This window comes from Suncus etruscus, chromosome 9 (genome assembly GCF_024139225.1).
Source record: "Suncus etruscus isolate mSunEtr1 chromosome 9, mSunEtr1.pri.cur, whole genome shotgun sequence".
Lineage (NCBI taxonomy): Eukaryota > Metazoa > Chordata > Mammalia > Eulipotyphla > Soricidae > Suncus > Suncus etruscus.
Window position 1 is genome coordinate 9111029 of NC_064856.1, and position 23954 is coordinate 9134982.

The 23954-nt window shown below is 47.5% G+C and overlaps 1 protein-coding gene and 1 non-coding gene across 2 annotated transcripts in view; both read right to left on the reverse strand.

Moving 5' to 3' along the window:
• Nucleotides 1-22803, reverse strand: part of ZNF341 (zinc finger protein 341) — a 49302-nt gene extending 26499 nt beyond the window's left edge. Inside the window, exons 1-7 of the mRNA XM_049779158.1 lie at nt 22677-22803; nt 13359-13469; nt 11329-11525; nt 9665-9814; nt 6317-6568; nt 3744-3939; nt 1454-1544 (exon numbers count right to left, since the gene is read on the reverse strand). Coding sequence (XP_049635115.1) covers nt 1454-1544; nt 3744-3939; nt 6317-6568; nt 9665-9814; nt 11329-11525; nt 13359-13467 — 995 coding nt within the window. The 5' untranslated portion in view covers nt 13468-13469; nt 22677-22803. The remainder of the gene's footprint in view (nt 1-1453; nt 1545-3743; nt 3940-6316; nt 6569-9664; nt 9815-11328; nt 11526-13358; nt 13470-22676) is intronic.
• Nucleotides 21428-21534, reverse strand: LOC126019700 (U6 spliceosomal RNA). Its single transcript, XR_007499328.1, has one exon. It is a non-coding gene; the product is annotated as a U6 spliceosomal RNA (small nuclear RNA).
• Nucleotides 22804-23954: the final 1151 nt, after the last annotated feature.

The following is a 23954-nucleotide window of genomic DNA, read 5'->3' on the forward strand; positions in this document are numbered from 1 at the left end:
AAACCCAGGTCTGTGCAAGGCAAGTGCCCGACCTATCACTCTGGCATCCATTCACTCTTTATTTTTTGTTTTGTTTTGTTTTGTTTTGGGGTCAAACCCAGCTGTGCTCAGGGGTTACTCCTGGCTCTACGCTCAGAAATCGCTCCTAGCAGGCTCGGGGGACCATATGGGATGCCGGTATTCGAACCACTGTCCTTCTGCATGCAAGGCAAACACCCTACCTCATGCTATCTCTCTGGCCCCCCATCCACCCTTTAAAGAAAAAAATGTATTGAAGCAAATGTGTTTATAGTGTATTGAGTTTAGTCAGATATACATATCTATAAGTAAACATTTCTATAATTGTATTGTGCAGTGTATTGTGCAGTATTCCAGATGTTGAATTATAATGCATACAGATGTTCACCCCGAAGTCTCCCTTTCACCATAAAATTGACCTTTTGGTTTTATGATGGGGAGTGGATTAGGAACCATGCCTCATGGTGCTCAGGGCTTATTCCTGGTTCTCCTCGGGGATCACTCGTGGTGATATTCAGAGGCACACATGCTGTGCTGGGATCAAACCAGGTTCAGCCACATGTAAGGCCTTAAAATATAAAGTCACATGTAAGGACAGAACAAAACTGAAAAGAGAGTAATTGTTTCATTGTCTTTCAGCACTTTTTAATGCTCTAGTCACAAAGTAAATAATCTCCTGTACCAGGACCAGAGAGATAGCACAGCAGGTAGGGCATTTGTCTTGCAAGTAGCCAACCTGGGTTTGAGTCCCAGCATCCCATATGGTCCCCCAAACCTGGAGTGATTCCTGAGTGTGAAGCCAGGAGTAACCCCTGAGTACCAATATGTGTAGTAAAAAATTAAAATAAAATAATAAGAACAGGGCCCAGAGAGATAGCACAGCAGCGTTTGCCTTGCAAGCAGCCGATCTAGGACCAAAGGTGGTTGGTTCGAATCCCGGTGTCCCATATGGTCCCCCGTGCCTGCCAGGAGCTATTTCTGAGCAGACAGCCAGGAGTAACCCCTGAGCACCACTGGGTGTGGCCCAAAAACCAAAAAAAAAAAAAATAAGAACAAACAAACAAAAAGAACCATGTACCAACATGGTCCACTCTTGAGACACACTGATCCAGTCACCTACTTCCTGCTTCCTGGACTGAAAGCTTGGGTCCTGAGGGGCTCTGTGGGTATCCTTGGATACAGGAATCATACTCAGTGAGTGAGTAGCACCTACAGGCACCCCAAAGCCAAGCCTCTCTGGTTTCTCCTGATCCAGAGCACTCAGACACTGCACTGTTCTGGAGAGAAGCAGCTAAAACATACTGGCCCTAGACTGTAGAACACAGCAGCAGGTGGGGAGAGATAGAACTTGTCCCACCACCAGCTGAGGGATCTGAGAAGGACAATCCCTGTCCACTGTACCCTGCCTAGAGCCACCTGTCCCCCGTGCTCATACCTTCGAATGTGCTGCTGTAGGTCGAAGTTTTTGGTGAATGACTTGTCACAGTATGAACACTTGAGTTTCTGTGCCTTAGGCTTCCCTGCAGCTGAAAGACAGAGAGGGATAGGGAAAATGATGGTTTAAGTGAGGGCACAACTGAGGGTGCCCAGGACCACATGCAGACCCTCTATCCAGGACTCAGGGCAACAGAGCCCTTCCCTGGAGAGGAACATCATGGACAGGCAGATTAAGTGTTCGCATGAACCTCACCTGGTTGGTGGAGGAAAGGGACATGCTCTGGCTAAGAGAGCAGGGAAACCTCTCAAAGGCCCCCCAGTTCTAGGCTACACCCTGTCTCTGCTGAGGTCTCTGGATGCTGTACTCTCTGCTTCCTACCAGCCCCACTCATCTCTCCACCCTAGCTGGACTCAAGCATGGGCCAACCTAGACTAGGAAGCTTGGTCCTTCCAACATATATAAAGCATCTCCTCCTATCCTCAGTACTTCCCAGCTCTCCTCCAGGTTCTTATGATTGTTTGTTTTTCATTTGGGGCCACATCTGGCAATGCTCAGGGGTTACTCCTGGCAGTGCTCAGGGGACCATATGGGACACTGGGGATCACACCCAGGTAGGCTGCATGCAAGGCAAATGTCCTACCACCTATGTTATCATTCTGGCCCTCTCCTCTGGATTTTTGATCACAGCATCCTGTTCATCTTCCCACAGAGCTGTGTGTCTCCCGTCACTGGGGGCAGAGAACTCCTGAGCGAAGATGATGGCCCCTCAGTGCCTGGCACTGTGCCTACACAAATACTCAGCATGTATCTCTGAGAGGAAGGCACAAGTAACTAACCAGAGAAGATCTAAAGTTTCTATCTCTCTGCTCTCTCCCACTACCACCGCTCTTTTTGTTTGGTTTGGTTTGGGGGGCCACACCCAGTAGGGCTCAGGGCTTATTCTTGGCTCTTCACTCAGGATCACTTCTGGTGGGGCCTCAGGAACCATGTGTGGCGCCAGGCATTGAATCCAGCAGCATAGAAGGCAAGTGCCCTACCCACTGTACTATCACTCTTTTTGTACCACCACTTTTTAATCTTGCCTTCAAGCCCTAACCTAGGATCCTCATAAATCTTTTCCACAAAGTTTCTCACTAAGAGGCATTTCCCAGTTTCCTTTGTAACCAAATGTGGTCAGTGACAAAGTTTTGAAAACTGAGATCTAAGTAAAAGTCTAGAAGCTGAAATATCTTTTATCCTTCCTACTGAATGGAATATGATACCGATCGCTGGAACTCAGCAGCCATTTTATAGAGCAAGGTATTCCAATAATAGTGGTAATGTCCAATGAGTGGCAGAGCACAAATTATACAAGAAATAGGCATATAAATCATATGTTATATATGCATATGATCTCCAGAATGCCTGCCTTTAGCCTTATTCTGCACAGAAGAAAACAACAACAACAACAACAAAACAAATGTAAGGGTCAAGGAGAGAACACAAGGGTTAGGTACTTACTTGCCTTACATACAGACAACCCTGGCTGAATCCCTGACCCTGCACATGATCCCCCAAACATCATCAGGAGTGACCTTTGAGCACAAAGCCAGGAGTAAACTCTGAGTATCATTGAATGTGGCCCAAAGATTTCAAAAAAATAAAAATAATAATAATGAAATGAAAATTGAAAAGAAATAGAAAACGAGAGCAGGGGCCGGAGAGATGGCACAGTAGTAGGGCGTTTGCCTTGCACACGGCCAAACCAGGACGGACAGTGGTTCAAATCCCGGCATCCCATATGGCCCCCAAGCCTGCCAGAAGTGATTTCTAAGCAAAGAGCCAGGAGTAACCCTTGAGTACCACTGGATGTGACCCAAACACACACACACACACACACACACACACACACCAAAAAACAAAAAACACACACACACACACACACCAAAAAACAAAAAACCAGAGCATCTTAAATGAGTCTTTTACTCTGGATTTCTATTCCATGCAGCCCAACTCAACACTAGCTGTTAGAAAAGAAAAAGCGGGACCGGAGAGATAGCATGGAGGTAAGGCGTTTGTTTACCTTTCATGCTGAAGGTCATCGGTTTGAATTCCGGCGTCCCATATGGTCCCCCGTGCCTAACAGGGGCAATTTCTGAGCACGGAGCCAGGAAAAACCCCTGAGCACTGTTGGGTGTGACCCAAAAACCACAAAAAAAAAAAAAAAAAAAAGAAAAGAAAAAGCTAGAACTAGTAGCTTGTGGACATGCCAGAGCTAAAAGATATGTGTGGCAAGCTTCGGGCTCACCTTCTTGAAGTCCACTGACCCCCTTGGCCCGCCGGGTCTTCAGCACTGACGAGGAGTCAAAGGCAGCCACTGTGGTCCCTGTAGCACTGGTCATGGGGGCAGCAGGATTTGGTCCTTTCGGTTTGAATCCCTGTTTCCCAGGACTGTACACAGGCGGGGTGGAATACACCGGGGCCTCCACACACTGGTTTGGCACCTAGAAAAACTGCATTGTTAGGGAGCAAAGCAGGAAGGGCAGAGCAAGAGTGGTCCCTGGGCCCCATTTCTTAGTAGATCCCTCGTGATACCCCTCAACTGATAACTGACAGTGAAGAAACAGAAAATTACTAAAGAGTTCTGAGACACTCCACTCCAGTCAACACTGAGCACCATCCATCCATCCATCCATCCATCCATCCATCCATCCATCCATTAATTCATTCTCCATGTACCTCCCAGGGCCAGATTCTACAAAACGTCAAGTTCTAGCCTTCCTTTGTGCCTCTTTCCTTTATTTTGTTTTTGTTTTGGGGTCATAGCAGTGATGCTTAAGTCTTATGACTCTATGCTCAGAAATGACTCCTATCAGTGCTCAGGGGATCCAGATGGGATGTTGGAGATTGAACCTGGGTCATCAGCATATAAGGCAAACACCACCACCCCCACTGACCTTACTGTTCTCTGGCCCCTGTCCTCTTTAGATTTATCACCACTGCATAAATTGGGTCTTTATAAAGTCAAGAGCTTTTCTTCTGCCCTAAGTCATTGCTTGGCACAAAATGGACTCTCAAATGTGGGTGCAGAGGGCATAACTTCACTTGAGCAGGGGCTCCTGCCAGATCCTGTCTCCATTCTCACAGTTTCCTGGCTCTCTATGATACACAGCACAGGCAGCTAAATCCCACATTCCTGACCCCTCCCAGCTTGGCCTCTGCCTTGGAGAAGCATTGGTTGAGATCTTGACAGAGAGAACAGATTCTGCTCTCCAGCAGCAGCTGCCATGGAGAACAGGCAGATTTACAGCCATCAGCCTTTCAGTGGCCTCTGCCCTTCAGCTCTGAAAAGACAGGGCAGCTGGTACATCTCCCTCCCATAGAAGCACCCACATCTGTATGGCAGCAGCAGCTGTGTGCTGCCTCTCCAGGAACTGAACCTGGAAGCTGATGACCACTCATCCTGACTGAGCTGGCTCCTCAAGCCCTGTAAATAAATTATCCTATGGTTCAGGTCACCTCTGGACAAAGCCATGGCTGCTACCAGGTTAGCTCCTGTTCTATCCAACAGCTCTGGGAGGGGAGTTCTTCTGTCTTAGAGAACAGTATGCCTAGGCTAGTATGCCCTAGACAGATTGAGTGTTAAGATCTCCAAGTCAAGGATGACTTGGGTTCTGCCCTCAAAGAGCACCACCATCTACAGAGAAATAAATAAGGATAGGGGCCCTTCTCTGCCCAATGGGCCACCCCAACCCCTTAGTATCTTGAGGTCTTTATTTCCTTTTGAAACAGAACAAAGGTTTGCTTCATTCTTCCCAGTTAGAGCAAATAACAGAGGGAATTGTGATACCTTGAGGCTATTGGTGGAATTTACCCATTGGTCTGGACGAATAGAGTAATGTATGAATGGACAGACAGACAGATGCTACCTGACTTGGTTGGACATTTTCTATAGCCATTTCCTAGGGTAAGTCTTGAGAAATGACAAATGGAATTTAACACGCACACCAGGCTTCCTGCCATCACTGTGTCGGGGAATGTACACTGAGGGACTGGAGAAAAGGCAACCTTAACTTAGCGCTTCCCAGCAAGGCTCAGCACAGAACATATGGCAATCCAGTTGCAAGACAACCTTGGATCTGCACTGCACCTCGTCCCTGAGTCCCCTGCAACATGAATTGGCAGTGCTTCCCATTGCAGGATGCCTCTCCTTTCCTGCCTCTTTTGTCCCCACTGGCCTGGCCTCCTGCTCCGATCACTCAGAAACATCACTATGTAGCTGGCAAGTGTTCCTGTCTGCCTCACTACGCCGCCACCTCCACCACTAGAACAGGAGAGATGCATGAAGCAAACTCGTCCCACCCACAGTCACACATACACACAGCCACCCACGAGCCACCTGCAGACACTTAACATGGGCAACTGAGGCCAGGATCAGCACTTGCTAATCTGACTGTCATAAATGTGAGAAATCACAAAAGCTTTTTTGCCAGTCTCTGTCACTATTTCTTGCACAGTCACACCTCTCCTATTAATCTAAGAGAGAATCGTGAGGATGATTTTTTTTAAACCCTATCCCTAAAAGAGGCATTCTCTGATAGTTCTCCCAAAGCAGTTCCCAAGGGCAGCTCCATTTCTGCTGCTCCATAACATTTTCTCAGAGTCTGCATTTCCTATTTTTAGGAGGTAATGACTTGATTCAAGTCCTTAGGATTAAAGTTCTGAGGGGGTTCTCTTTAGGAGACAACGAATCAGATCTGTGTTGGTCCCCCACCTCCAGCTGTGTCTGGCATATAGTCAAGATTCAGGGAAGTTCAAGGTTGCCCATGAGGACCAGAACTAGTTTTGTCCCCCACTTCCCAGCTGCCTGTCTACATTTACCTCCAGAGGGGGGTAGGGCTGCATTCCCAGTGCCTGAATCTCCACTGTTGCATTTCCAGCCAGGGGTGGGGCAGTACTGTACACTTCCACCACACCATTCCCTCCAGGGTTGGCTCGCCCCGGGGGACCCAAGTTCTGAGGGGGGGGTGGGGGAGGCTGGGTAGGTGGGGGTGGGGGGAGTGGGGGAGGAGGTGGAGGCGGTGGTGGTGGCTGGGTGAGGTAACTGGGTGCAGAATGCATGTTCAGGCTGCTCTGAAATTAGAAGACAAAAGTAAAGTTGAGGCAGAGAGATAGTACAGTAGGTAAGGTGCTTGTTGTGCATGCAACCGACCTGGGTTTGATCCATAGCACCCCATATGGTCCCCTGGGCCCCTCAGGTGTAATTCCTGACAACAGTCGGGAGTAAGTCCTGAGCACTGCCAGGAGTGGCCAAAAGACAAAAATCAAAAGTAAAGCTGCCTGATACCAACATCTTGTTGAGTCCCACCCCAAAAAGGGCAAGTTTTAGCACACAACGACCCATTTATATACCGTATTTTCCGGCGTATAAGACGACCCCCTAATTTTGCAGTTACAACATAGGTTTAGGCCTATATTCGCTGTATCAGACAGAACGTTCCTGTGCTGCAACTGTATGTACCACAGTGAGCCAATCACAACAAGCAAAGGTTCAAAGGTTATACTGCAATAGACTTCCTCTCTGACTCTGGCCAATCTGAGCAGGCTTTTGACAGTATATATTTGGGTCCAGACATTGTCTAATTTGCATGCATAAAACGTCTGCTTGGATTGGCTGAGTTAGAGAGGCGGTCTGAGCAGCCTTGCAGTGATTGGTGCAGGATTGAGTTGGAAATTTTGTGGTTTTTTTTTTTTGGCAATATTCAGACAATTTTCGTTTAGCGGCATATTGAAACATTTTTCGGGATATACTCGGCGTATAAGACGACCCCCATTGACTTTTTTTTTTGTTTCAAAAGTCGTCTTATACGCTGGAAAATACAGTAGGTATTTCTTTCAAACTTATAAATATATTTGTATGAAAAGCCATTCCTGTGGGCCAGAGAGATAGCATGGAGGTAAGGCGTTTGCCTTGCATGCAGAAGGAGGGTAATTCGAATCCTGGCATCCCATATGGTCCCCCGAGCCTGCCAGGAGTGATTTCTGAGTGTAGAACCAGGAGTAACCCGAGTGCTGCCAGGTATGACCCAAAAACAAAACAAAAAAAAACACAACAAAAACCATTCCTATTTCTCTTGGTGCTGAAGCAATAGCACAGTCAGTAGTACAGTCAGTAGCACAGTCTGTAGCACAGTCGGTAGGGTGTTAGGGTGTTTGCCTTGCATGTGACCAACCTGGGTTTGATTCCCATCACCCCACATGGGATCATCCCAAGCCCTGCCAGGAGTAATTTCTAAGCACAGAGTCAGGAGTAACCCTGAGCGCTGCCAGGTATGGCCCCAAAACAAACAAACAAAAATAAAAAGCCATTCCTATATCTCTTCATATTCAAAGATCAGGAAAGCCAGACACTAAACTTTTAATACTATCTTTTTTGGGTGGAGGGACTATAGATAGTTGAATGATTGACTTTCCAAGTTTTTTGTTTTGTTTCGTTTTGTTTTTATTTTGGGGTCACACCCGGCAGCGCTCAGGGGTTACTCCTGGCTCTATGCTCAGAAGTCGCTCCTGGCTCAGGGGACCATATGGGATGCCAGGATTTGAACCACTGACTTTCTGCATGAAAGGCAAACGCTTTACCTCCATGCTATCCCTCCACCCAACTTCCCAAGTTTTACTCTGAAAAAAGTATCCCTAGCTACATGGAATTTGATACTAGAAACTAGTAAAATAGTGTCTAAACTAAGAAAGAAAAAAATGTGTTCCAGGGGCCAGAGCCATAGCACAGCAGTAGGGCGTTTGCTGTGCACGCGGCTGCTCAAAAATCGCTCCTGGGGGCCGGAGAGATAGCACAGTGGTAAGGTGTTTGCCTTACATGTGGAAGGTCGCTGGTTCAAATCCCGCAGCCCATATGGTTCCCCGAGCCTGCAGGGGGTGATTTCTGAGTGTAGAGCCAGGAATAACCCCTGAGCATTGCTGGGTGTGACCCAAAAACCAAAAAAAAAAAAAAAGAAAGAAAGAAAGAAATCGCCCCGGGCAGGCTCGGGGGACCATATGGGATACCAAGATTCAAACTACCATCCTTCTGCATGCAAGGTAAACTCCTTATTGCTGTGCTATCTCTCCGGCCCCAGATAGATACATTTTTGTTAAGTCACCTGAATTAGTTGTAGCCATCATGATGCATGAAACTGTGAGGCCCAAATCCCGGCATCTCTGTGCTTGCTAGGAGTAATTTCTGAGTGCAGAGCCAGGAGTAACCCCTGAGTGCCAGAAGGAATGACCCAGAAACCAAAAAAACAAAAAACAAAAAAAACTTCGTGTGTTTGTTTTATTTTGGGAAACAGTAAGGTGTTGGGCTGTACTTGGTGGTACTCAGGGGCTACTCCTGGATCAGTGGATGGCAGTTACTCCCAGGGGTGGTGGGGCCATGATGCTGGAATTGAACCTGTGCCTCCAGCATGCAAAGCATGCAAAGCATGTGACCAGTCCACTAAGCTATCTCTGTACCCAGGACACATTTTTAGGTTTTTGTGTTTGTTTTTTTTTTAGGCCACACCCAGTGATGCTCAGGGGTTACTCCTGGCTATAAGTTCAGAAATCACTCCTGGCTCAGGGGGCCATATAGGACACCGGGGATTGAACTAAGGCCCATCCTGGGTCAGCCGCATCAAGGCAAACGCCCTACAGCTGTGCTATCACTCCGGCCCCCCAGAACACATTTTTTCTTCTTTAGTTTAGACACTATTTTACTAGTTTCTAGTATCAAATTCCATGTAGCTAGGAATACTTTTTCATTTTTATTTACTTATTTTTGAGGTTTTGGGGCCAAACTCACTGATGCTCTGGGGTGACTGTGCTTAGGAATGACCCCTGGCAGTACTGAGGAAAGCCTGTGTGGTGTTGGAGACTTGAGCCAGGACCAGTAGAAAACACAGTCACAAGCAAGGTAAGTTCCTATCTTCCTATACTATCTCTCCAGTAGCCCTTTTAATATTAGTTCTTAAAGAATAAAAATAGAAATCATATTAGAGTAACTTTAGCTATTTCTCTGAGAATAAAAATAGAAATTATATTAGAGTAACTATAACTCTGAAACTTCAAAGTCATGCTCCAGATCCCAAATGAACACGGAAGTTTCCAAAACACAAGAGGGCTGCCCTGCTGAGGTGTTCAGACCTCCCCAGAAGGCAAGCTATGGCGTGCTGAGAAACAGCAGCCCCTTCTTACCTGCACAGGTGGGGGTCCCTGGGGCATAGGCTGGTCCAAGGATGTAAAGGCGGACATGGCGGACATGAGCACATCATCGCTCACCAAGATGTTTCCTTGCACCAGAGTCTGAATGAGTGGAGATGGGGGCACAGTGATATACGTGGAGATCTGGACAGTGGCACAGACAAAAAAAAAAAAAATCAGAAAAGAAAGTCAGAGACTCTGGAAAGAACTGAAAGATATGACATAAAAAATCTAGTCTTCAGATTCCATGGTCACCTCTGTGGGTCCAAGCCCATCGCAAGGGCTGTAATACTACAGGTCCCTGCTGTATATCCTGGGCAAGTCACTCCACTTCTCTGAATCTACATTTCCTCACCAAATGAGGAGAATAAGTCACATTTTCCTCTAAGACACAAACTCTAAAGCCCAATAATAAGACATCTTGTTTTATGGAGCTGAAGCGATAACACAATGGGTAGGGCATTTGCCTTGCCAGCTGACCGGGGTTCAATACCTGGTTTCCCATAGTCCCCTGAGCCTGCCAGAAGTGATTCCTGAATGCAGTCAGAAGTAACCCCTGAGCATGCTACATGTGGCCTAAATTAAAACAAAACAAAAAAGAATACAGATGCTCTCTCTCTCATTCTTTCTCACTCACTCCCCCAACTCCCTTTTGCTCCCTCCCTCCCTTTCTCTCTCCACTCTCTCTTCCCCCTCTCTCTCCCTCTATCTCTCCCTTCCTCCCTCCCTCTCTCTCTTCTTTCCAAATTTTTTTTTTAAAAAAGAGAAAAAAAATACAGCTGTCTTTTCAAAATCAGTGTTCAAAAAAGTATTTCTTTTCTTTCCTACTTTCTATCTTTCTTCCTTCAATGCTGGGAATAAATACAAGGTCCTACATGAAAGCTGTATTTAGTTTTTGGGCCCTATATTTTTGGGCTGAAACCTTTAATTGGATCCCGTCTTCCTCACCCAAGTGTGTACAGGACCTCATTGTACCACCCCAGAGTCTTTTTTTTTTTTTTTTTTTTTTTTTGGTTTTTGGGCCACACCCGGCGGTGCTCAGGGGTTACTCCTGGCTGTCTGCTCAGAAATAGCTCCTGGCAGGCACGGGGGACCATATGGGACACCGAGATTCGAACCAACCACCTTTAGTCCTAGATCGGCTGCTTGCAAGGCAAATGCGCTGTGCTATCTCTCCGGGCCTTCCACCCCAGAGTCTTATACCTACTGAGTGGCTGAGCACTGTTGTGTATGTAAACATTTCCATGGGATTATTATGTTACTGATCCTACTCTGATCCCTGATCAGTGATTGTGCCCTACCCTAGGTATTCTGGGTGACCTGGCATTCTGCTCCCACCCTACGGTGGTACCTGATTCTCATGTATAAAAGCAAGGGTCTGTGGAAGGCCGGGGCTTTTTTCGAGGGCTGATTCTGGGGCTTTTGGCTTCAGCCATGTCCGCCAAATAAAGCTGATATCTTCTGACGCCTGACTGCTTGTTAGCTTTATACCCGACACATTCACCTCAGTACTGCAGGCTGAACGGGGTGACAGACGCTCTGAGCTGGAGGAGAAAGACCTCATCATCCCTCCATCAGTAAGCCCCATCAAAGGCTGAATTGCGACAAGCACATTCTGCTGAATGGATGAATGCGTAAACACACGGTGGCACGAGTACCTGGCGATTGGCAGGAGGTGGGGCCTGCTGGACTGCCGTGGGGGCTGCCGAAGGTGTGTAGATGCTGTTGGTGGCCAGTGAGACGGTGGCCAGGGGAGGGGCACTCCCCGGGCAATGCTCCCGCTTGTGTGTCATAAATGCTGGCAGTGAGTTGAACTGCTTCTTACACTTCCCGCAGAGAAAGACATCCTCATCATCTTGGGATAACAGCCGCAGACAAGCAGAAAGAGGAAGGGATCAGGGAAAAAGTGAAAGTGGATAAATCAGAGGGAGACTCAAGAGAAACAAATCATAACAGCCAATCAATTTACCAAAGCTCTGGGACCTAGGGGACAGACAGTGTCAAGGCTTCGTGTCTGATGAGTTTGCAAAACCCTGCAAAACCCTGCAGGACCACGTTCACCCAGACATGGAAAAATTATATATCAAGTAGTAAAGTAAATCCACTTCAAAGTGAATAAATTCAGATGGCTAAATTTGGTCATCAGACTTCAGGGAGCCCCAAGATACCCACTGGGTATCTGTCTCCTTTGCTTTCCTGGCCATGCTGCCTATCTGAGAAAATTCATTCTCCAAGAGTCAACCCAGATGTCATCTCCTCTAGCACATCCTTTTTTTTTTAGCCATATCCTGCGATGCTCAGGGGATAGTCCTGGCTCTGCACTCAGAAATTGTTCCTGGTGGAGCTTGGGAAACCTTCTGGAATGCCAGGGATAGGATCCAGGTCAGCTGTATGTAAGGCAAGCACCCTACCCTTTGTACTACTGCTCTGACCCATACAGGACATCTTCCTAATGCCTATGGCCACAGTTCCTTCTCTGGACACAACTCCCACATCACACTTTCCCAGGGAAGAAAATATATTCTACTCATCACCATAATGGAAACATATTCTAGGCACATATTCTGGAGACCCTCATGGATGCTTAATTTAATGAAAAATTAAATGATTAGCTACCACTACCCATCACTGAGGGTTGCCACAAATCATGCACTGTGCCAAGCAGCCATGGCAAATCAGGACCAGGGCTGTGGCTCAGTTGTACAGTTAAAAGTATGAGGCTTGGGTTCAATCCCCAGCACCAAAAATATTAACAACAAAAATGTCAGGGCCAAGGGCCGGAGAGATAGCATGGAGGTAAGGTATTTGTCTTTCATGCAGAAGGTTGGTGGTTCGAATCCCGGCATCCCATATGGTCCCCCGAGCCTGCCAGGAGCGATTTCTGAGCGTAGAGCCAGGAGTAAGCCCTGAGTGCTGCCAGGTGTGACCCAAAAACAAAACAAACAAAAAAAAGAAATGTCGGGGCCAGAGAGATAGTACAGCAGTAGGGTATTTGCCTTGCACAAGACCAAACTAGAACGGCAGTGGTTCAATTCCCGGTATCGCATGTGGTCCCCCGAGCCTGCCAGAAGCGATTTCTGAGTGCAGAGCCAGGAGTAACCCCTGAACACTGCCAGGTGTGACCCCCCCAAAAAATACCCATCACTCAATAGTCACTCTTCCCCTTAAATAGTATTATAAATTTTAGTGGGAAATATGGCCTTAAATATGTATTTCCCAGGTTTCTCTGGGGTAGACTCTTATGTGTCTAAACTCGGGACAACAGCAGAAGCATGCTATACTTGTAACTTCCTCTTAAAAGGAAGTGGTTTGAAGGTTGATGAGGTAGCTCAATGGTGGAGCAGGCCTGGGTTTAATCTCTGGCACCACATGTTTCCCTCGTATTACCAGAGGTGACCTCAAAGCACCAGGAAGGGAATATTGCTAGGTATGTCCGGACTTTAAAAAAGAAAATAAAAAAAGATGTATGATTCTACTTCTTCCCTTGTGAGTGAGTAGGCTTAGAAGAAGGGAGAAGATTCGGATACCAGAGCTTGTTCTGAGGTCAAGATTCAGAAACGTGAGCTTGTTCAGCAGAAATCCTGGTGGACAAACTGCACAATTTTCTCCCACAACCCCTGATGAGCACCATTTCTTTTTCATGAGGAACTACTTACTCTTCCCACGGTGAACATAAACACATACTCACCCAGTGGTTGGATTGTAGGGGGTGCATTCACGCTCTGGCCTGTGGGGTCAGGGACTGCTCCTTGGCCATCCAATAGTGACTGGACGGCCAGGACAGTCTGGTTGTCCATCCCTGAAAAAAAGGAAACATACCCTCTCTGAAGGAGGGCTAGCATCCAGCAGAGGTGCTGCCCTTACAAACTAAACCTGTTACAAGGCTCATATAGCTGAGGTAGTTGGCTGGGCCCTGATTGATTTTCTTCTTCTGCCTCAGCAACATAAGCCAAGATTGTGGCTGGAAGCATAGTAACCCTAGTATAATTGTGTCACTGCCCAAATGCTTGCAACTAGGGAATGTCTGAGTTCTGGTAATGAAAAGTATTGTAGACTTTTAGTAAGTTTTCATTCTCTTTATTTTTTTTGTCTGTTTGTTTGTTTTGGGGACACACCCAGTGGCATAAAGGGTTTACTCCTGGCTCTGTGCTCAGAAATCTATTCCTGGCAGGCTCCGGGGACCTTATGGGATGCCAGGAATCAAACCCATCCTGATCCATTCTGGGTTTGGCAGCCTGCAAGGCAAACACCCTACCACTGTGCTATCATTCCAGCCCCCATTCTCTTTCTTTCTTTGTGCCTCTAAGGGTAGGGGAAAGAGGGAGTGTGTTTTGGGCCATGTTTTGCAATGCTCAGTGGCTATGTGCTCAGGGGTTAGTCCTGAGATGCACAGGGCTCCATTTGTAGAGCCAGGGATCAAAAAGGAAAGGCTGGCTGCCTGCAAGGCAAGTATCTTAATCCCTATACTCTCTCTCCAGCCCCAAGATCTTTTTTTTCAATTTTCTAAGATAGATAATTAGCTTGGTCCCTTCAGTATATAATCTTCCCTTTGTCTCTTTGCAGACCAGCCAGAATATCTGCTCTTTGAATGATAGAATGATAAGAGTGGTTGACTAATCTTTTTTTTTTTTTTTTTTTTTGGTTTTTGGGTCACACCCGGCAGCGGGAGCACTCAGGGGTTACTTCTGGCTCTGTGCTCAGAAATTGCTCCTGGCAGGCTCGGGGGACCATATGGGATGCCGGGGTTCAAACCACCATCCTTCTGCATGCAAGGCAAGCACCCTACCTCCATGCTATCTCTCCAGCCCCATGATCTCCCTTTAAAAAAATTTTTTTAGTCATTTTATTTTTTTAATCATCATGAAATTACTAAATTATTCATAACTGGGTTTCAGGCATACAATGTTTCAACACCCAATCCTTCCCCAGTATCCACTTTTTCACCAATGCTCCCTCCATATTGCTCCCACACACATATACACAAGTCTGCTTTTTGAGGTGCTTTCTTTTTCTTAAGCTTTTCCATTGTGGTTTATAGTACTGTTGCTGATAGAGTTTCATATATAATTCCCCCATTATAAAATTACAGTTATTCATGATTGTCTTTCAGGTCTACAATGTTCCAACCCTCTTAAGTGGCATGTTTCCTATTAAACACCAATTTTCACATTGATTCCACTGTCTTTAGTAATTTGTTAGTACACCTTTGTTTCTTTATATTCCACATATGAGAGAAGATCTTTCTGTGTCAGTCTTTCTCTGACTAACTTCACTCAGTATGAGACTTTCCAGGTCCCTCCATGTAGCAGCAAATCACTGTATCTTTTATTTTATTATTTATTTATTTACTTATTTACTTTTGGTTTTTGGGTCATATCCGGCACCGCTCAGGGGTTACTCCTGGCTCTATGCTCAGAAATCGCTCCTGGCAGGCTCAGGGGACCCTATGGGATGCCGGGATTCGAACCACCATTCTTCTGCAAGCAAGACAAACGCCCTACCACTGTGCTAAATCTCCGGCCCCTGTATCTTTTATTTTATTTTTGTTGCTGTTGTTTTAAAGTCACATCAGGCTATGCTCAGAGTTTTTTCCTGACTCTTTGCTCAGGAATTTCTCCTGGTGGAGCTAGGTGACTATGAAATACCTGGGATCAAAACCAAGTCAGCCTACCCACTGTACTATCTCTCCAACCTGATTGTATCTTATGGACAAGTTCTATTTTATTGTATATCTTTATCTAGTCATCTACTTTTTTCTTTTCTTTTTTGTTTTTTTTTGGCCACACCCAGTGACACTCAGGGGTTACTCCTGGCTATGCACTTGGAAATTGCTCCTGGGAAACTGGAGGATGGAACCACGATCTGTCCTAGGCTAGCATAGGCAAGGCAGATGCCTTACCACTGTAACACCGTTCCGGCCCATAGTCATCTACTTTTGGACACTTGGGTTGTTCTCAGATTTTGGCTATTGTAGAAGATAGTGCTGCAAGGAACATAAGGGTGCAAATGTCTTTTCTCCATTTTGTTTCTTGGGCCCTTGAGATATAGTCCAGGAAGTGGAGTTGCAAGTGATGCCCTTATTTCTGTTCAGGGGTTACCCCTGGCTCTGTGCTCAGAAATCACTCCTGACAAGCTTGGGGGACCATATGGGATGCCGGGGATCAAATCCAGGTTGGTCCCAGGTCAGCAGTGTGCAAGGCAAACACCATACTGCTGTGCTATTGCTCCAGCCCCTGCCTTTCTTATTTCTATCTGCTACCCTACACCCTAAAATAAGAAAATTAGACTCTGAGAGTTGGAGTAATAGTATAGTGATAGGGCACTTACTTTGCATGTGGCTCCCCAGTACTCATAGTGTTCCAAGCCCTACCAATAATGATCCCTGATGTAATCACAAAACCAGGAATAAGCCTTGAGCACTGCTGGTTGTTGCTCAAAAAACAAAACCAAGGGCCCGGAGAGATAGCACAATGGCGTTTGCCTTGCAAGCAGCTGATCCAGGACCAAAGGTGGTTGGTTCGAATCCCGGTGTCCCATATGGTCCCCCCCCCACTCCCACCCCCACCCCCCACCCCCACCCCCCCACCCCCCGTGCCTGCCAGGAGCTACTTCTGAGCAGACAGCCAGGAGTAACGCCTGAGCACCGCTGGGTGTGACCCAAAAACCAAAAAAAAAAAAAAAGAATATGAAGTAGGAATATTAGTCACCACCTCAGGTCATGGGTCATACCAGAAGGACTGCAAGGCTGCAGGGCAATAAACTGAGTGACCTGGATTCTGAGCACTTCATTTTTTCATTTTTTCATTCAGTATTCATATACATGCATGTGTATATATGTACACACAGAGAGACATAGATTAATACATATTTTTTCTTTTTTTTTGGTTTTTGGGTCACACCCGGCAGCCCTCGGTAGTTACTCCTGGCTCTACGCTCAGAAATCGCTCCTGGCAGGCTGGGGGGACCATATGGGACGCTGGGATTAGAACCACAGTCCTTCTGCATGCAAGGCAAACGCCTTATCTCCATGCTATCTCTCCGGCCCCAGAAGCAGATTTTTTTTGTTTGTTTTTATGGGCCTCACCTGGTGGTGATCAGGGGTTACTCCTGGCTCTGTGCTCAGAAAGCGCTCCTGGGGGCCGGAGTGGTGGTGCAAGCTGTAAGGTGTTTGCCTTGCACGAGGCTAACCTAGGATGGACCACGTTTAGATCCCCCAGCATCCCATATGGTCCCCAAGCCAGGAGCAATTTTCTGTTTGTTTGTTTGTTTGTTTTTGGTTGTTTTTGCTTTTTGTTTTTTCGGCCACACCCATTTGATGCTCAGGGGTTACTCCTGGCTAAGAGCTCAGAAACTGCCCCTGGCTTGGGGGGACCATATGGGACACCGGGGGATCGAACCGTGGTCCTTCCTTGGCTAGCGCTTGCAAGGCAGACACCTTACCTCTAGCACCACCTCACCGGCCCCTCAGGAGCGATTTCTAAGCAACTAGCCAGGAGTAAACCCTGAGCGTCACCGATGTGGCCGAACAAAACAAACAAACAAAAAAAATAGAAAAGAAAAGAAAAGAAATTGCTCTTGACAAGCTCAGGGGACCATATGGGATGCCAGGAATAGAACCGGGTCTGTCCCGGGCAGGCCACATGCAAGGCAAATGCTCTAATGCTCTACCACTGGTCCTGAGCACTTGTACCATGAAGCCACATGTACTGGTGGGTCACTCTTTCTCAGTCATTAGGCCCCACTAGGCTGGACTTCTGATTAATGGCTGCCTCTAATCCTAAGTGAACCCCCAACCATACCCCACAAATCCCATAAATATGCCTATGCATATAGCTACACTGTGTTTTTATTTAAAAAAAAAAACTTATTTATTTTTGGCTTTTGGGTCACACCTCATGGTTCTCAGAGCTTACGCTGGCTCAAAGATTCATCTTAATGGTGCTCAGTACGGTATGCTGGGAAGCAAATGCAGGTCAGCTTTGTGCAAGGCAAATGCCCTACCCACTGTACTATTGCTCTAGCCCATTTCTCTGTTTTCTTGAGAAGCCAACTGATTTCATATTTCCCAATCATCAGAGTACACTATGACTAGATGCATGAAATCTACAGAAAAAGTAATTTCAAAATTGGCCAGAGAGAAATACATGCTTGCCTTACATGGGGTGAACCCCAGTTGGATCCCCAGAACCACATATGATCCCCCTAAGCATAGAGCCCATTAACAATGCCCTGCAGAAAGCCCTTTCTTGGTTCCACACTGACTTCAAGACAAAAGTTCAGAAGCCTCATCTCTAGCTATTCACCCACATAAAGTTCTGTGACTCTGAAGAGCTCTCCCCAGGGCATGGCATGTTCCCTGCCCACAGATCTCTGAAGTTCTGCAACCTCCCCTAGTTGGGCATGTCTTATAGTATGCTAAGAACTGGTTTTTCTTCTCTCCCTTTCTCTCTCTCCTTTCCCCTCTCTCTCTCCTCCCTTTCTTCTCTCTTTGGCTCTCTCTCCACATATGTCATTTTTTTTTTTTTTTGGTTTTTGGTTTTTTGGGTCACCCCCGGTGGTGCTCAGGGGTTACTCCTGGCTGTCTGCTCAGAAATAGCTCCTGGCAGGCACGGGGGACCCTATGGGACACCGGGATTCTAACCAACCACCTTTGGTCCTGGATCGGCTGCTTGCAAGGCAAACACCGCTGTGCTATCTCTCCGGGCCCCACATATGTCTTATAGTATGCTAAGAACTGGTTTTTCTTCTCTCCATTTCTCTCTCTCCCCCCCCTTCCTTCTCTCTCTCCCTCACTTCCTCCCTACACGCACACAGACACACACACACCACAGACATACACAAACACACACAGACACACATATACACAGACACAGACACAGACACAGACACACACACACACACACACACACACACACACACACACACACACACACACACACACGCCAGGCTTGGGGGACCAGATCAAGTGCCAGAGACTGAATTCAGGTCAGCCGTGTGCAAGACCAGCACTCTACCCACTGTATGATCTCTCCAATCTCACATTTACAATTTCATAGTAAAAACTCAAAGGCTGGGGCCGGAGAGATAGCATGGAGGTAAGACGTTTGCTTCTCATACAGAAGGTCATTGGTTCGAATCCTAGCATCCCATAGGGTCCCCGAGCCTGCCAGGAGCAATTTCTGATCACAGAGCTAGGAGTAACCCCTGAGCACTGCCGGGTGTGACCCAAAAAACAAACAAACAAAAACAAAACGAAACAAAACAAAAAAACAAACCTAAAAGGCTGGGGCCTGAGAAAATGGCTTTGAGGGCTGTAGTACATACTCTAAATGTGGAATAAATATGAGTTCAACCCCTGGATCTACACAGTTCCCTGAGCACTAACAGAGAGCCCCACCAGGTATAGCCCCAAAGCTAAAAACAAAATACAAACTCAAACATTGAGAAATTCAAAAGAAAGTGGGTTTCCCTTTTGTAACAGATTCCTAGAGGTTACTATCACACCCTCACCCATTACAGCACTGAATATCAGCTAGGATATCTTTTTCTTCTTTCTTTTGGGTCACACCCACCTGTGGTCAGGGCTTACTCTTGGCTCTCGCTCAGGAATCACTCTTGGCAAGGCTTAGGGGACCCTAGAGGGTAGCAGGAATCAAACCTGAATCAGCCACATAAAAGTGCCCTACCTGCAGTACTATCATTCTGGTTCCTAAGGTTAATCTTTATATCATTTCTAAAATTTCTCTTTTTTGGAGGGAGTGGTCCTAGGAGCACACTGAGAAGTGTTCAGAGACTTCTACTGGTGTTGTACTCAGGACTGACCTATCTTGGTGCCCAGAGTGGCAGATCAAACAAGGGTCAGCCTCAGTGGACACAGCAACATATATATGTATATTGTACTTCTCTGACCCTTTTTTAAAAAGGGATAGGGAGACATCCAGCAGTGCTCAGCACTTACTCCTGGCTCTGTGCTCAGAGATCCCTCCTGGTAGGCTCAAGGGACCATATGGAGTGTCACAGATCAACCCAGGTGGTCATGTACAAGGCAAGTGCCATTCTGTCGTTCAGGACACTTTGCCCTGGTTTCTATTATTTCAACAATTACTTATTCTGTGACTATTTGGTCACCAGGTGTCAACACCATAGATTATATATATATATATATATATATATATATATATATATATATATATATATATATATATATATATATTTGGTTTTTGATCACACCCAGCAGTGCTCAGGGGTTACTCCTGGCTCTATGCTCAGAAATCGCTCCTGGTAGGCTCGGGGGACCATATGGGATGCCGGGATTCGAACCACTGTCTTTCAGCATGCAAGGCAAACACCCTACCTCCATGCTATCTCTCCGGCCCCAAATAGTTTCTATATCTCCAATTAAAGGAGTTATCCATAGGTGTGTCAGATGAAATTTCTGAATTTTCCTGATGCGGAGAACTGTTAACCCCATGGAATTCCATCAAAAGGCCCGCTGCGGAAGCTTTACCCCTGAGTGGAGAGTTGAGGAATTCTGGAGATATTTCTGAAATTCATGTCATGGTACTGGCATTACATTACCTTCACATTATTTAGCCTAAATATTATTTCTCCCTTGTACATTTACAGGCCAAATTTTGGTCTTAAACAAATTCTTTTGCCCAGAGAATTTTCAGTAGCAAACGAAACCAAGACAATTTTCATCTCTCTGTCAGCCCCATTTACAACAAAAAGCCTGGTCAGGAACTTTGCTCCAAGTCATCAAAACTCCTAGCCAAGGAGGCTGGAGAGATGGCATGGAAGTAGGGTGTTTGTCTTGCATGCAGAAGGATGGTGGTTCGAATCCCGGCATCAAATATGGTCCCCGAGCCTTCTGGGAGCGATTTCTGAGCATAAAGCCAGGAGTAACCCCAGAGTGCTACCAGATGTGGCCAAAAACAAACAAACAAACAAAAAATCTCCAAGCCAGGTACAAAATTTACATTTCTTTGACCTGGCTCTGTTTCACTCAAAAGCAACTTTTTCTTTTTTTTTTGTTTTTTGGGCCACACCCGTTTGACGCTCAGGGGTTACTCCTGGCTATGTGCTCAGAAATCGCCCCTGGCTTGGGGGGACCATATGGGACGCCGGGGGATCGAACCGCGGTCCTTCCTTGGCTAGCGCTTGCAAGGCAGACACCTTACCTCCAGCGCCACCTACCCGGCCCCAAAAGCAACTTTTTCCCTGCTAGGCTGCAGAGCCTGTCAGACTGGGGTTGCTCCTAAATATCAGCCAAGCAGTTTCTGCTTTAAAAAAAAAAAAAAGGGCCGGGCGGTGGCGCTAAAGGTAAGGTGCCTGCCTTACCTGCGCTAGCCTTGGACGGACCGCGGTTCGATCCCCCGGTGTCCCATATGGTCCCCCAAGCCAGGAGCGACTTCTGAGCGCATAGCCAGGAGTAACCCCTGAGCGTTACCGGGTGTGGCCCAAAAACCAAAAAAACCAAAAAAAAAAAAAAAAAATATATATATATATATATATATATATATATATATATATATATATATATATATATATGGAACGCGGGCCTGGAGAGATAGCACAGCGGCATTTACCTTGCAAGCAGCTGATCCAGGACCTAAGGTGGTTGGTTCGAATCCCCGTGTCCCATATGGTCCCCCGTGCCTGCCAGGAGCTATTTCTGAACAGACAGCCAGGAGTAACCCCTGAGCACCGCCGGGTGTGGCCCAAAAACCAAAAAAAAAAAAATATATATATATATATATATATCTGGAACGCTTCACGAATTTGCATATCATCCTTGCGCAGGGGCCATGCTAATCTTCTCTGTATCGTTCCAATTTTAGTATATGTGCTGCCAAAGCGAGCACCAGTTTCCGCTTTTTGATAGGCTAACTTTCTCCCTTCTAACTCAGGACTTCTCAAATAGATCCTTTTCACCTGAGCTGCCAAGCCAGTTAGATTGTTATGTATATCCAACAGGCCTACTGCTAATGTTTCTGTTTTTCTAAAACTTTCTGCTTTTCATGAATGTGAAATTCCTTTCATGTCCAACACTGTCGTTTCACCCTTTAAAATACTCCTAGCATGAAGATTGAATTTGTGACACGCTGGCCAGAAGTGTTTCCCTATACATTCATTGTGTGGTCTCATTTCTTCATATTATCTCACCACCAGTCCATGTTTACCCACTTCCCTGAAGTAGGATTCATTGAAGCCCACTAGAGCTGTAGGACAGAAGCCGCCTACAGCAACTGGGTTATGGGGCAGGGAGTGTGTGGTTCAAAGAGTCCCAGAGAATGGATCTGGAAAGATAGTACAGTGGATAGGTCACCTGCCTTAATTAATGGCAACCTACCTGGATTAGATCCCTCAGTTCCACATAAGGTCCCCTGAACACTGCTAAGGGCAATCCTAAGTAGAGACAGGAGTAAGCCCTGAGCAAATCTGCTGAGTGGTCCAAAATTTAAAATATAAGGGGCCAGCTATAGGGTGTTTGCCTTGCTGGCGGCTAGCCTAGGACAGACCATGGTTTGATCCCCCATGTTCCCATGTGATCCCCTAAGCCAGGATCGATTTCTGAGTGCATAGCCAGGAGTAACACCAGAGTTACATTTCTTTGACCTGGCTCTTTTTTTTAACTCAAAAGCAACATGGGGCCGGGGAGACAGCATGAGGTAGGGCATTCGCCTTACATGCAGAAGGACGGTGGTTCGAATCCCGGCATACCATATGGTTCCCCCAAGCCTGCCAGGAGCGATTTCTGAGAGTAGAGCCAGGAGTAACCCCTGAGCGCTGCCAGGTGTGACCCCCCCAAAAAAACAAACAAACAAACAAACAGCAACTTTTTCCCTGCTAGGCTGCAGAGCCTGTCAGACTGGGGTTGCTCCTAAATATCAGCCAAGTAGTTTCCACTTTTTTTGGGTTGTGGCCAAAAAAAAAAACAAAAAACAAAAACAAACAATAAAAAAAGATGGGTCCTGAAACTATCCCTAAATTAAGAAAGGGGGACCCTAATGTCACAGTGAGAGTTCTTGAGATCCTTTAAGCAGTGGAGGAACATAAAGTAGACGTCCTGCAGTTACCAGACTCGAAAAGTCTTAGTCACATCCCACTAGTCTGGCCTACTTTTAGGGTGTACACTCACCGTCACCCCTCTTATGACACCCTTCCCAGAAACATTCTAGGCAGGGCCTGCACCCACCTGGCATCTAGTCTGCCCTGGCATCTAGTCTGAATGTCGCAAAGGTTTCCTCTGCATGCCCAGCAGGTGCAAATTATTGGATGCCCTCATTTGCTGTCTCTGAAGCCTACATTCCCCTTCGCCCATGCCAGGGTGCCCATGCCAGGATCCCATCAATCCCTCTAAGATCTGGGGCTCGGGGCCTGCACTTGCAACCCAGGTGGCACCAATCGTTTCCCAGTGGGGGGCCTCACACACGGATCCACAGCGGGGGGCTCTTTGTGGGCAGGGCCCCCCATGACCCCATGCACCCCAACCTGCTCCCCCCAGGCCTTGCCTGACCCCCAGCATCCCTTGGCTGCTCTCCAGCTCCACCACCACCACCCCGCGGGCCCAGAAGGCTGGCTCCAGCCTCCAGCCCTTGCTTGGGGTGGGGGGACCTCGGACCACTCACTCTGGGGTGTGCCCCACCCGACCCCCCTCCCCTAGGCCCCGCCCCTCCCCTTGGGCCTCCCGCGGCTGTTCCGGCCACCAGGCCCCCTCCCGCCGCCGCTGTTCCCGTCCCGCCGCCCACCCCACCCCCCCGCCGCGCAGCGCAGCGCAGTCCGGCCCGGCCCAGGCGCCCGCGGGCTGTTCCCGCTCGAGCCCCCCTCCCGCCCCGCGGCTGTTCCCGCCACGCCGCCCTCCCGCCGGGCCCGGCGCCGCGAGGTCGCGGCGGGAGGGGGCGCCGGGCGGAACAGCCGCCGCGCTCACCCTCCAGGGCCTCGAAGATCGCCTGCGCCATCTTGGAGCCGGCCGGCCCGAGCGCGGCGACGCGAGCATTGTGGGTGCCGGAGCCGGGCGAGCCGCCAGGGGGCGCCCGGGAGCCGCCGTCGCCCCCAGGCCTGGAAAGTGGCTTGCGTCCCGTCCCGGGGGAGAGCCGGAGAATTAGCATGGAGATAAGACATTTGCCTTGCATGCAGAAGGACGGTGGTTCGAATCCCTGCAGCCCATAGGGTCCCCCCTGGAGCGTGCCAGGCGCTATTTCTGAACTTAGAGCCAGGAGGAACCCCTGAGCGCTGCAGGATGTGACCCCTCCCCGCCCCCCACCCCCAAAAAAACAAGAAA